The sequence below is a fragment of the Mustela putorius genome, unplaced genomic scaffold, assembly GCF_011764305.1.
Source record: "Mustela putorius furo isolate JIRA1106 unplaced genomic scaffold, ASM1176430v1.1 tig00000139_pilon_pilon_pilon, whole genome shotgun sequence".
In the NCBI taxonomy this organism is placed as follows: Eukaryota; Metazoa; Chordata; class Mammalia; order Carnivora; family Mustelidae; genus Mustela; species Mustela putorius.
Window position 1 is genome coordinate 15,425,136 of NW_025421293.1, and position 14,388 is coordinate 15,439,523.

General features: G+C 58.3%; 1 protein-coding gene across 1 annotated transcript in view; it reads right to left on the reverse strand.

Moving 5' to 3' along the window:
- FAM20C (FAM20C golgi associated secretory pathway kinase) overlaps positions 1 to 13,876 on the reverse strand; it is a 36,647-nt gene extending 22,771 nt beyond the window's left edge. The window contains exons 1-3 of the mRNA XM_013047777.2: positions 13,269 to 13,876; positions 11,278 to 11,456; positions 3,045 to 3,123 (exon numbers count right to left, since the gene is read on the reverse strand). Coding sequence (XP_012903231.1) covers positions 3,045 to 3,123; positions 11,278 to 11,456; positions 13,269 to 13,876 — 866 coding nt within the window. The remainder of the gene's footprint in view (positions 1 to 3,044; positions 3,124 to 11,277; positions 11,457 to 13,268) is intronic.
- Positions 13,877 to 14,388: the final 512 nt, after the last annotated feature.

Sequence of the window (14,388 nt, forward strand, 5' to 3'; positions counted from 1 at the left end):
CCTGTTTTGGTGCCCCAGGCCCTTTGCATCTAACTGTTATCCCTGGAATGCTCTGACCATTGACTATCTACTCTAAAGGACAGACTTGGCCCCACTCACAGGCTGAGGCAGGAGCTGGCCGGCTGCGGGTGTTGGGACAAATCCCTGCTCCCCTCTTACAAGGACACACACGGCTGCATTCAGGCTAACCCAGGTTCCTGGGACCAGGGTCCGATATCCTGGGGGCCCTGGTTCCCATTTCCAGAGATAACCTCAGGAAGGCAAAGCACCAGACAAGGTGAACGCTTTCCCTTTTCCTCCTGAACACAGCAGATCCCTGACTCACCAAATGAAGGCACAGAAGCAAAAATTAGCCTTTCCATCCTGGGTAATTTTCCCATCACTCACACAGCAGAAAACAACTACCTTGCCATCAAGGAGATATATTAAGCTGTTTAATATCAGGTTTTCGGCTGGCAGATGTTCTAGAAGGGGAGAGAGAGAGGCCTGTCCCTGGCAGCTACTTTAGCATGACCTTTCAGCCGTAAGGCCCACTGAGTATTTCCTGCTAATTCTGGCCCCGTGTGGGTGTGGGGGGGTCTGTCTCTTTAGTAAAACACGCTCATCGTATTCAGATCCTCTGGCATACGTTCATCCACCCAGACTCTCTGGATCTGACCCATGTTGCTGGAGCTGCAGCAGCCTCTGTGGGGCTCTGTGGCAGCAAAGGGGGCATGGCCACTCCCCCCATCAGTGCTCACCACACCCGTGGCACATGCACACCAGAGAAACTTTGAGAGTGAGGGCCACAGAAAGGCCTAGAAGAGTGGGGAGGCCCTGGTAGAGTCGTCATGGGGCTGGGAGACCCTGTGTAACACACTCACATGCCCTCAGCCCTGGAAAGCACACCTGTTCCACAAGAATCTGGAGGTGTGACGCTTACAACAAGAACCAAGGCCAGTCGTGAAGACACGGGGTGCACTGGCCTCTGCGGGGCCTGTTGGAAACTGCTGCCGCTGCCCGTGAACACTGCCCCTGCTGCTCTCTCAGCAGCGTTACCAGTACTGCTGGTAATGGTAGCCCACACAGGTCATCCCACGGGGGGGATGTGAGCATCGAGCAACCCGGAAGCAGCCCTCCTGCCTCAGCCTCCCAACGGTCTCCCCTCAACAGTGGGGCCAAAACCATGAAGAAGCCCAAGGAAGCTGGAAAGTTCTATGAAGAGCCCATGCCCGTCCCAGGCCTTGTTTCCTTCCAGAATATTCCACAAGGAACCCACACCCAGCCCTAGGTTGCATACCTTCCAGTTGTGTGGACCCCGCCCCAATCATCTCTCCTGAGGAGAGCTGGTTGACCACACTCCTACATCCAGCTGTCTTCCTGCGACTGCCAAGCCCATCGCAGCTCCTTTTTCTCTACTAATTCTCCTGGAGGAGATGGGAACCTCCCTTTCTGCATGGACAAGGGGAAGGAGGTGCCTGTGCTCACGGACCCCTGATAGTAGCAGGGGTGGCTTCACCACACCCTGGCGTTGGGCATCTGCCTCCGATTCCCACAGTCCTGGGCTTCCAACCTGTCCTGCTGTCCTTCCTCTCGCCTATGTGAATAATGTTCTCACCCCACCTGCTCCAGACTCCAGGCAGCCCCAATCCCAGACAGGATCCTCAGGGAAGACCCTGGCAGGACGTTGGTCCCAAGGAAAGAGAGCAAGAGTCCCAGAAACACCCTGGACCCAAGATCATACCTTCGGTCACAAGTTACCAACTAGCAGTTCTATTCTGTGTGGCCTCCAAGGCATTTGGGATGCTTCTCAATTAGTTACCACCATTTTTGAAATTTGAAAGTTAAGCAGAAAAAGAGAGCCATTATTATAAAAAGAGAGCTTATCCTGAAAATTGCATATTAGGACAGATGGTCAAGATCTGGTGAACACAGGCAGCTGCCCCTTCCGGTGGAGTCCGTGCCTGGCAGATTGCCGGCCCCCTCCCCCCCCCGCCAGCAGGCTCACACAACTTGCATGGTCCTTGTGGGCACTTGAGGGTGCAACCCACACTTTAAATGCAATGAACTCCCTCTAGCCAGCACACAAATGGCTTTGTTGGCCCTCCCAGGAGATGGTGGAGCAACCTGGGCCCCAATGGGATACCCGAGCCCTAGCATCATCAGGATGGTCATCAAGAACGTGGATGCTGGGCGCCTGGGTGACTCAGTGGGTTAAGCCTCTGCCTTCGGCTCAGGTCATCATCTCAGAGTCCTGGGATCGAGCCCCACATCAAGCTCTCTGCTCAGTAGGGAGCCTGCTTCTCTCTCTCTCTCTCTGTCTACTTGTAACCTCTCTGTCAAATAAATAAATAAAATCTTTAAAAAAAAAAAAAAAGAAGAACAAGAAGAACATGGATGTTCCTCGTGAATTTTCTTGAGGTAGCCTGGCTTTCAAATACTCCTCCACCAGGAACAGATTTTCATGTGCCACTGAAGGCCTTAATTATTTTGGTAGCATGGTCTCTACTTTATGCAACAGGAAACTACAGTCGGTGGGGGGGCGGTGGTCAATCCAGCTCCTGCGAGTTTTATAAATAAAGCTTTACTGACAGCCATTGTTTGGCTGCTTCTGGGCTCGGAGAGCAGACCCAAGGAGCTGAGACACAGACCATATGGCCTACAAGACTTAAAATACCTATCGGCGGGCCTTTTATAGAAAAAGTCGCCTGATCCCTGAGCCATGCAGGAGAGGCCAAAGTCACCTTCTTTAGGAGCATTCTTTGGTGTCTGTATTTCGGTTCCTTGTTTACAACACTAAAGCTCACCGGGGTAGGAATGATCTGATGAGGGTTGGGAGAGGGAGGACTGGGGACACCAGGGAGAGGAGGGGCTGGGGGGCCGGACCCCTGGGTTGCTCACTTGCCTCGATGGGGAGAAAGCCCAGAGCAGTCCCCCACAGTTCAGCCCACAACACCTCTGGGAGGAAACGCTGCATTTTCCGCCAGAAACCTGGTGCTGCTCCCTCCAGCACAGACCCGTCTTGGCACCAGGCACCCCCGTCCCAACTGGTCCCCAGCACTTACTTCATGGGTTTGAACAGCGCCTGCCCATAATTCTGGAATGTCATGATGAGTTTGAGCTGCGTGCCCCCCGACTTCATGGCTGCAAGGGAGAGGGAAAGAGACACGGGGTCACTTGCTGCGTGCAGACTCCCCCCTCTGTGGGCAAGTGAGACCAGCTCCCACCCTGGTCCCACAGCCCCACCTGGACCTCCGGGTGTGGCTGAGGGCCCCCATACTGCCTGGAAAGTTTGGGGTTTCCTGCAATAATGCGGATACACACTCCCACCTGACATCAGATGCTGGGGCAGAATCTCTCAGACGGTCTGAGCCACGGCCAGAGGGCAGCTTCTGGGAAGGCTGGCCACGTACATGCGCCCACCGGCAACACCTCCCCTGCCCAGACACCTGCATGACCTACTCACCCACCTGCCCCACCCCACACCACTGCTTGCCCAGTCTGAGTTTCTGGGGTTCTACAGGAAGCCTGAGTGGGGTTAGTCTGAGGAGACCGAAGGCCCCACTCATCACAGGGGGCTCCACATGGATGCAATGGGGGATGGAGGACTCCAAAAGCATCATGGTGGCTTCTCACCTGCCACGCCAGCTCAGAGGCTAAAGAATTCCTGAAAATGTCTGCTCTTCCCCCCAGACTGTGGCTCTCCTTTATGCTGATGGAGCTGAAGGAAGGAGCACACTCAAGGGTTTCCATGAACCGTGGGGTGAGAGGTTGGGCCTGGACTGTGGCCCCCTCAGGAGCCGAGCTGGCTCGCCTGCCGCACCTCCACATGGTGAGGGCTCCAGACCGTGGGAAATGGGCCACACGGCCTGTTGCCTCCATGCCAGGCACCAGCTGTGCCACTGTTGCCAGAGGAACAAGGGACAGGCAAGGTATCCCCACCAGAGTCTGCGCCCGTGTGGCAGGACAGACTGTAAAGTGTAAACATGGAGATGACCTCAGGCTTCTGTGCAAGAGGGCAGCAGGCTTGAGGGGCCCTCGGAAAGGCCTCTCTGGGGAGGTGACACTTACGCCGCTCTCAGTGAGGACAGAGGCTGGCCCGAACACACAGGATTTGAAGAAGGAGGGAGCCAGGCACATTCACAGCCTGAAGGAAGGTCCTGAGGTCCACCCGGCCCAGTGGGGAGGAAGGAAGTGGGTCCTTTCCACAGGGAGGGAGTGGTCGGCGCTGGGCAGCAGAACGGCCAGGAACCAGGCCCATGCCGTCCCCTACCACAGAGGGGGCTGGCTGCGAGGATGGAAGGTGGAAGCCGGGGGAAGGAGGCTAAGGCAGCCAGAGTGGACACCGGTGGCTTGGATGGCAGAGATGGGGGAAATGGAAAAACTAAAGAAATACCAGGGGGTCCAAGGAACCATGTGGAGGTAGGTGTGGGGTGTGGAGGGAAGAGAGGAACCTAGGTGGACTCCAGCCAGAGCAGTGACGGATGGGGAGGAACGTGCATGGAAGTGAAGATTGAGGCCAGGTGAGTAGCGATGAATGAGGGGCGCCATGCTGCGGGAGCCACATGGGGGTGGGTGCCTGCTCGGTGCCTGCTCGGCCCCCTTCATGGCGCCGTGGTGAATGTCAAGACACGTAAGGATAATGCATGACTTAATCTGTCAGTTCCACAGGTCGACCATACGCAGCTAGAGCAAGCGGAGTTGGGGTAGGGGGACCATCACATTTGCCTCGAGCGGCTGCTACCGCCAGCAAGCAGGTAATGCTCGTGAAGCATCTAGAATGGGGCATGGGGCAGGGCCCATGGCCTGTTCAAGACTGTCATGGGACTGCAAAGGAGGACCAGGCGTCCTGAGCTCCCTGAGCATCTTGGGTGGCTCTTGTGGCCTCTGGGAGGGCCAAGGCCCAGCCCCACTCCTGGGCTCCCGACCCAGCCACTTGCTTATTCCTTCCTCTGCAATGTCTGTGGCAGGGACAGCCTGGCTGCCTCGGACGCGCCCTGGTCTCGGGGTCCAGCAGGTGGAGCTGAGGGCACCGGTGCCCTAGACCAGTATGTGACTTGGGCCTGTGGGAGGCTCTTGCAGCCTCAGAAAACAACCCCCACCCCCCAGAACACTGGAAATAAGGTAAAAAGGCACAGCCCTTGGGAGGGGGGGATCCCACGGAGAAGTACAATGCACGGGGAATCCCACGGAGGGAATGCTAAGTAGTCCTCATAACGGTACCAGAGACTCTCGAAAGATGTGGCAAACTGCTCCTTATTTTATCATTAAGCAGAGCAGCTTAGGAAGCGTGTGTGCTGTGTGAGCTGCCTTTTCTGGAAGGTGTGTATGCAAGCACGTGAGAAAATCTGGATGCCCAATTAAGAAGCCCCAGCCCCAGCCCAGTGCTCACCCCCCACGGGCAGAACCACAGAGGGTTCTAATTTCCTTTTTTCCTTTATCTGTGCTTTCTAAATTTCAACAATGAACATTTATTACGTTTTTTAATAAGATGAAAACAGAAGTGATCATTAAGAAAATTAGTGGCCTGATTAAGCCCCATTCGATGTCCCCATTTCCATGTAATAACTGGGGTCACACATGTGCTGTCGGGGACAGCACATCAACTCTCTCCAGGGCCTGCAATCCTGGTTTTCTTGAATAATAAATTATTATGCAAATCTGATCGGTTGAGTCATTCTTGTTCTGGAAGCAGATCTGAGTGCCCTGCTGACCTGTCTTTTCTGCTGCATTACCAGTTCCTCTCCACGGACCAAGCAAGTAACTAGAAATTAATGGGCCTTAGCATCTGCAAAGGCCAGGCTTTTGCTAGTGGCCCTGGACACCACCTTTCTCTTGTCTGGGGACATGTGCCTTCCCACTCGGGGCCACTATTCACTCTGCCAAGCTGGGGTTGACAACTTGGAGACACCTGGAAATCAGGTACGGGCAAAGCCCACATGCAAATGGCCAGCAGTCATGGCAAAGGCCAAGTGTTCCTCTGGGATGGGTGGGAGGCAGATGCCCCCACAGGTCTGTGCTTGGGGTGAATGTCCTGGCTCTGCTGTCACCAATGGGCCTGGGGAGAGGGTCAGGGCCATGGGCCCCGGTGGCAGAGCCTGGACCCTAACCAGCCCTTGAGAAGGAGGGTGTGAATTTGGGGTTTCTTCCTGAAGTCAGACTTGAGAAATCTGGCCTGCACCCATGTCGGAGAGAGGCCGTGGAAGCGGAGGCCAACTTCTGGGAGAAGCCAGGTGTGCGGCAGGGGTCCCGTGTGAGAGCTGGTGGATGTTCCCTCACCAGGTTGGGTCTCCATGTTTCTCAGGGGACAGAGGCCTGTTGAAACATGGCTAACCTCCGCCCTGGGGGGCACCTGACTGAGCAGTGAGCCCACTGTGGGCTCGTGCACGCGCTAAGGCCTCCAGTGGCCACGTCCCCAGAAGACACTCACCCCAAACAAGCCCCATCAGCCAACTTCTCTCCATCTCCACGGCCCCACCCAAATCTGGGCCTCACTGTCCTCAAATCACCAGCACCCACGAGGGGCACCTAACTGGGGGTCTGGTTCCCTCAAGCCCCATGGAGGGCACCTGTCATATACGCTCTCCCCTCCCCTGCTTGCCTCCTGCAGGCACATCCCACCATCCAGACCACGGATGTCAGCTCTGTCTTTCCTGCTGTCCCTCCAGAGCCATATCTGCCAGCTACGCGTTCATATATGGTATCAATTAGCACGGACTACCGATCATTAATGACATGCACCAGTAGTTATACACGCTCACACACACTAACAGAACTAATATGCTAATGTTTGCATATTTGTATGCCATGAGCACTAAGACATCTGGACACCGGGGAGTTTGCTGTCTTTCCCCAGAACACAGCTCCCCTCAGAAGACCCAGAATGGGAACTGCATTTCTTAGGGTCCTCCTAGGAAGGGTCGAGTAAACCAAGCACCAAGAGCAGCCCCAGGAGAAGAGAGACAGACCCAAAAGGAAAAGGGGTGCCATCCCGGCCGGGGAACTTGATGGCACCACACCAAGGAGGCGTGAGCGCTGGGAGACACGGGACGCTGGGCTCTGTCCTTAGATCATCCCGCGTTGCACACCTCGGTGCTGGAAGGGACAAGTCACTTGAATCACTCAGCAACTGGTTTCCCGTGGAAGCCAGGATCAGCATCGCCAGGCTCCCCATTTCTAACAGGAACCCCCAACCCATGTTTTGGTGAGCCACCTCTTTTAAAGGAAAGAAATCTGCTTAAGAGACTGGTGGCCCACGCAAACACGCCCACGTGTAAGGCACTGCCAGGCCACCCGTGGGGGCTTCTGTCACCTCCTCTGAGAAGTGTGAGCCATGCCTGTCCTCAGGGATCATGGCCAGGCAAGTGGTCTGAATTTTTTCCCAGCCCTGCCTTGTCTCAAGGCCCAGGATGGCTCAGATCTGGGGGATGTGATGCCAGGAGCCCTTAGGTCAGCCGTGGTCTTCCTTGCCCACCCCAGACGCCTCCCCCCGATCACAGTGTTCTAGAGCCCTGGGTACCATGCAGAGCCCCTTCTCCTGCCCCTGGGCCTTGAGAGACATGGGCCCTCAGAGAGCAGCACAGTGTGTGTCTATCTGTCCATCATCGGGAGACACCCCGGGGCTGGCCTTGAGGGGGTTGCTACGAGCCAGGGACTGGAGGAGACTCTGAGGGCTGGGGTCCTCCTGCTTGGCCTGCTGTGAGACCTTGTCAGGCCTCCACCAGACGTCAGTCCCTCACATGCACGCCCAGGATGCTGGAGCAGTAACTGCACTGCCCCCCCCCCCCCCCCCCCCCCCCCCCGCCCGCCCCTCTCAAGACTGCTGTGTGGCCGCTCACTTTTATCATGGTAATTAAACTGACTTAAGGGAGGAAAGAGGGCACTGCCCCAGCAGGCATCCGGCACCCTCCCTGGAGCTAGAAGGAACACCATGGGAACACACCCAGCAGAGCCCAGCTGTTGTCTGCTGGAGATGGAGAAAACAGGTGCCCAGGGCCCTTGACTGGGCTTTTGTTCTTGATCTTGGACTAGACGGTTGCAGGGAAAACTGAGGAGGCGCCCAGCTATTTGTCACCTTCCGCCTGCCTTGCCTGCAGTCTTCCCTCCCGTAGGTCTGGGGTGGTCTGTGTCCTTCCTCCCAGAGGACCTAGTGCCTCCGGCAAACTGAGCATTTTCAGTTGTCGCCCCCGCCCCTCCATGCGGGAGTGCCAGGACCTGGAGACTGGGACCCACTGCCACCACCCAGGGTGGGAGGGGGACTGTGAGCTCTCTGGGGCTGGAACTGCCCTCCTGAGGAGCCGGCCTCTAACCAGTTAGGGCGGCACCCAGGCCCTCAGGCAGCTGCCCGCCCTGGGCTGCCCCAGCCGCAGTCTCTGTCCCCGGGAGCTCGTGACCATCAGTCCTGGATGCTAGCTAGATGGGTGAGCGCCCAGGACTCGGGTCCTGGGGACCACAGCTCCTTTGTTCAGGCCCTGCCACAGCTGTGTCCCAACCCGGGGGGAACAACGGTGGCATCTCTTAGCCAGAGGCCGTCTGAGTCCTCTCCGAGTCGGTGTGACTTCTTTTCCCTTTCCAGCAATCCCTGCTACAAAGCAGTTAATTGTGTCATTTATCCTTTGCACCCGTAATTGTGCACGAGAGCTACTTAATGATGCCCGGCCGGAGCCGAAGGCGCCGCGTGCCTGATCTCAGGCTGAACAGAGGTAGATAACGTCCCGAGCCTGTTTAAAGGCAGTGAACGGCCATTACAGAGCAGCCAGGAGCCCGGCTATAAATAAACCTGCCAGCAGCGGCTGCTGTACCGGAGGCCACACGGGCTTCGCCACGCGGATCCAGTGGCTCTGAATGGGGAGAGTGAGCGGGACTCTTCCGGCAGGAAGCTCTGGAAAACTTGCAGGCGCCGTTCCCGGTCCCAACGGTGTTTCTGGGCTCGCCCCTCCTAGGGACCACTGAAGCTAGACGGTAAGGGGACAGAGACCTGAGCTGGGAGCAGGACCTCCCTTTCCAAACTGGCCCGGCCAGCTCTGCTAAGCCAAGGGCCCACTAGAGGCTGCTGTCTCCAGCAGGGGCTTGGGTCAAACATCCGACTGGACGCGGAGGCAGACACAGCCTGGAAAGCGTGCATTGCGAAGAGATGCCCGCAGCCCAGCCCAGGGCCGGCCCCTCCCCTGCTGCTCCCTGTGGACCAGGCCTTTTCACAAGCGCAAACTCATTGGCGAGCTCACCGAAACAGCAGGGAGAGCGAGGTAAAGGCCTCCACAGGCTCGTCCGCACAGGCTGCTGCGGTCAAGGAGGCCCTGGCCTGCCCCCGAAACCCTCCACCCTCCCCGCACACCGACACCTACTGGCAGGGATGCTCTTTGGGCTCTGTTTTCACCTTCCAAACAGCTGCAGGTTGTTTGTTCCCTGAGCGCTACGGTGAACTTGGCCGCGTTTGGGAATCCCCGCAGCCCCGTGTCCACCCCAGACCCTGCCCTTGAGTGGGGACCCGGCATGCACAGGGTGCAAAGATCTAGTTACTACTTATAAGCTTGGTCACGGGCACCGTCTTATCAGAACAAATGCAAGGTACCCGAGTAGCCACAAGCCCACTTGACAGATAGGGAAACCGAGGCCACGGACAGCTGTGGAGCGGGATCTTATAACATTGTACTTCCCTGAAAACCATTTCTAAAGTTTCAAACATTGCTCTTGTTTTCCCAGAAAGCCCAGCCCCGCCCTGCTGCCTTGCATGACTAACGCCTACACGGTCAGACGTCTTTTCTTAGACAAGGGGCTCCATACCTCTCCCAGAGCCACGTGAATCGTGTTCAAGGCATTTAGTCTTCCTTACCACGTCTCTGTTTCCTGTCCCCCCGCCCGGGCCTCTCAGGTCAGCAGAGACGTCTTACTGAGGCTCATTCATGCTCGTACCCACCACCCAGAAAGGGGTCTCCAAGGCCAGGGGTGTCCGAGGAAAGCTGCTGAACGGGTGAACGAGTCAGTCAAGTCCCTGGATACTTCTCTAATGGCCCTGTCTACTCTCAGGAGTGAAGGGGGGCACCCCGGCTGTGCCTGTCCATGGGACAACCTCTGTCGTGCACACGGACTGCTTCCCAGCACCCCCAGAAGGCTGTGGCGTCTGCAGGGAGGGCAGGAGGGAGTCTGGTCTTCACACGGGGAGGGCCGGGGATGCCTGGGCTCTGGGGAGATGCTCAGACCCCTCCTGTGCATCAGCTAAGAAAGGATACCCCGGCTTATTCCTGCGCACTCCCCTTCACGAAGGGGGGCGATCACGCGCTAGACAGAAGCCACATAGCCAGGCAGGTGCCCCAGAGACAGCTCAGTACTGGGCAGAAAGAGCCAAAAATAGTGCTGAGAGACGTCTGGAAAACCCACTTGCCAGCTGCACTCCCCTGTCTCAGCGAGTGGACGAAGCCCCAGGACACAGGGACCCGTGCGGCATCAGTGTTGTTTAGAGGAATACCAAGGAGATGGAGTCTGACTGCCCGCTCTACACATTGGGAGGGGACAGGATCTACCCTCACGTTACCCCAGCTGGCCTCCGTCCACCCCACTCCTAGCTGTGTGTCCCTAGGCCAGCTCCCTGCAAAGCCCCCAGGACTGTTCTTTCCACAGCCCGTCCCTCACTGCCTCCTCAAGCCACCAGTGACTAATGCGGACCTTCACAGGCAATCGCCTACAGGCCCAGGAACAATGGCACCGAACCTCCACGCTCTGAAACCACTGGGGACACATTTCCCTGAAATCAGTAATTGGATGCCTTTTTTCTGTCCAGTTCAGCAGATCTCAAAGTGCTCAGCAATGTGGCCTCTGAATTACTAAGCGAACAGGCCTCTGCCTGAGACAGAGCTGAGCCCTGATCCCTGCCAGTGCTCAGGAAGTTGAAGGAGCGGCTCGTGGAGCTCTGCCCTGTCTCCCTGCTGTGCTGAGGGAGTGGCCCTGGCCTCCAGGGACACAAGCCCCCTTTTCACCCCTGGAGCGGGGAGACCTGTCCTCCGGAAAGTGCCTCTCCTCAGGTGGATAAGCAGAACGTAGCAGGAAGGGCTGTGCGGCATCTGTCCCTCCCTCACTGGCCTAGCGAGGGCAGCGGTAGCCCCTGAACCACACGGACAACATCGAGGGTGTCCCTCCCCTCCCTTCGAGGCCCTGCAGGCGTGTCCCTCTAGAAGACTGCCTGTTTTGGTCACTCCAGAGATAACGTTCCATCAAGGTGCAATGGCTCCCCAGCTGCCCTACAAAAGACAGCCAGCCCCCAGCACCCTGACGCCCTCGGGAAGCTCGGGGGAGGGCACCTACCCACACTGGTTATCTTCTGAGCACCGAGGTCGCGCAGGAGGGCTTCGATGGCTGGGTTATGCCTGGAGTAGAGTTCATACCGGTTAATGCCGATGTGGAACTTGAGCCAGTTGGGGTAGGAGTCCACAGCTGCCTCCCCCGTGGGCAAGAAGTCTTCATTTTCAGTGCCTTCACGTGGCCTACAGGACATGCAGAGGACCCAGAATCAGCGGGGAAAGAACGGAGTCGTTCCAAAGCCAAGGTTCTAACTGTGGATCCAGACAAACGTTGATGTGTTCACAGATGCCTCTGCCCAAACAGGACCTTGCGAACGTCCCTACTTTTTCTGCAGCTGTTGTTCTACTAACTAATAACATACCTAAACTGTAATTCTCACTTACCGTCAGGAGACGTCCAGACAGCTATAACTAAAATCAAGACCGAGCCCAGAGCGTCCGTGCCAGGCCCTACCGCGTCTGCCCTGGGGTCACGAAACAGCCCAACAAGTGTGATGTCAGCTTGGGGTCTGAGAGGCTGTCAGCTCTTCCTGGGGACAGATGAGCGAGCCATCTTTGACCACGAACCGTGTGCACGCCGGAGACACACCCCGCCTGTCAGAAACCTTCCCCGGGCGCTCTGTTTTGCTTCCAACAACCAAAGGGAGAAATGATGCAAGAAGCTAAATTTGATTTTAACGAGAGCAGTCTTGGGTGGGGAGCGAGGAAAGAGGTAGGCACTCGCTCCAGCTGAGACCCGAAGTCAGGACCTGCCGCCCACATGGCCCTGACATCTCTGGAGGCAACGGGCCCATCTGCGGGAAGACAGAGCCTATTTGCTGCTGAGCCAAACGGAAAGTGGAACTTGTCTTAGCTCCAACCCACCTGCAGACGAGATCCTTCTGGCCCCAAGTCCTCTCCCACAGGGGCCACATCCTGGACCCCCAGTCCTGGGCTCTGTCTCTCCTGTGAGGAGCCCTGAGCCTGGGCCACTGCTCTGATTCTCAAGTTTCTGAGCATTTCCTTGAACCTGGCCAGCACACAAAGCTCAGAGGCCACCAAACACTTTGGTGTATTTAGATGGAAAAGCCTGGGCCTGGTCAAATTTCAGGGTAGAAAGGATTTTTATGCGACGGCCTTCCCCCTGCATGGCCGGGGTGATATCTACCTGCAGCAGGTATTTGTTCTGGCCTTGCTGCTAGTTAATATTTCACTCCGGGCTGCAGCATGGGCTCATGCTGGTCTGTGTGGCTGAGGAGGGCCAGGGGGAAGGGTTTAAGCCAGGACAGTTTAAAGAGATGCTCCTGAGGATGCTTCTCCCCTTTTATGAAGATGTCACCCAACACAGCTGGCAGGGTTCCAAGGGCAGCTGCTTTGGGCACCCCGGTTGGGAGAACCCTTTTGTTATGCCTCACTGGGGCCAGCACGCCCCTCTGCTAATTTTGTTCTCAGCCACCAGCTTACAAGACTCATTAGGCTTCTGCAGACTCTCCTGACGTGTCCACCAGAGTAATGTCCCCGAGCATCTGAAAGCTTGGCGCCAGCAGCTCCCCAGGGTAAGGTTAGGGACAGGCCCTCCCATTCACTCCCTTGCCAGCTTGTGCATGCACTGCCTGACTTAGTTTCGGGAGCCAGGACCCCGCAGGGACCCCGCAGGCCACCCTGCCCTCCCGCAGAGTCAGCACCAACCCTCCCTGGACTCCGCAGGGAGCAGCTCCCAAACCACCCAGCAGCCCTTCTCAAGGAGGCAGTCGTTCTGGAGACAAAGGCACTGCCCTGAGCAAGAGGCAGCATGCTCTCCTGCTCCACAAACCTCCCTTGCTGGAGAGGGGTGCTGGGGTGAGGGTTGAGCACTCTGCCAGGGGGGTTCCTGCCGGTTCCCGAGTCCCTGGGCCTCTTTAAACGAGGCCTGGGATGTGCAAGGCCATTTCCTGGGAAGGCGAGCACAGATTAACAGCTGCTTGACGGTGTGGGGCCTGCCAGCACCCACCCTGAGCTGCCCTCCGCCTCACTCACCAGTCAGGATTCTCCGCGGCAGCCTTGGGGTTGAACCTGATGTCGCTGTTCACATTGAAGAGGACGTCGTCCTCCGTTAGCGGTGGAACCGGCACCTGGTAGAGTGGGTGTTCAAACAGCCGGGCCAGGAGAGAGCTGTCCCCGCTGGGGCCAGGGGGCGGCGCCGACCGACGGAGTCCGGGGTCTCGGAGCAGCGGCCGGTGCGCGGGATCGCGGGGCCGGGGACCGCCGGAATTCTGCCCCTGCAAGGCGCTTTCGGCGGGTTCGGCTGCCGCGGGCAGTTTCTCTAGCGAGTGGGATGTGAGATTGGAGGAAGGGTCGGAGCTGAAGTCCTGCAGGATCCGCAGCGTGTGTTTGTTGGGCCAGCCCGCGTCGCCGGCTGCGGAGGAGGCGGCAGGGGGCTCCCCCGGGCGGCCCCGCGCCTTGGCCCAGGCAGGCGCCGCCGCCTCGACCGCGGGTTGCGCGCACGAGCAGCCGGGCTCCCCCGAGGGCCGCACGGCGCGCCGCTCCAGTTTGGGCAGCAAGTCCAGCACGATGTGCAGCGCGCAGGCCACCAGGAACACCATCAGGATGAGCACGCGGAACCTGCGCACCAGGATCATCTTCATGGCCGCGCCGGAGAGCGCGGCCTGGGACTCCGGGCGCCCTCCCAGAGCGCGCTCCACCGGTGCCCCAGCTAGCCTCGGCTTGGCACGAACGCAGTGCCGAGGCACAGGTCAAGGTCCATCTGGCGTCGGACAGCTACCAGCTCCAGGGTTGTCCCCCCGCCCACACCACGTGTAGGGCCCCCACCGCCAAAGAGCCCGCTCGCCCGGCCATCTCTGGCCGTACCCTCTCGTCTCTTCGGAGTGGCCGCGCCCTCAGCGGCCGGGCCCAGAGGCCCTGGTCCACGGAGCTGGGTGCGCAGCCGGGTGAGGCCCCGCGCACTCAGCGGCCGGCTTGGGGTCTCTGCGCTCATCCGGCGCGCTGGGGCTTGACGCGGCGGCCCATCTAGGCCAGGGCGCGGCGGCCTGTGGGTGGCGGTGGAGATGGCGCGGTGCAGTCCCCTCCGCGGCTCCGTGGGCCACGCCAAGCGCCGGGCCGGCCAGGCGGGGAAGGGGCGGCTCCTTCGGGCAAGGCT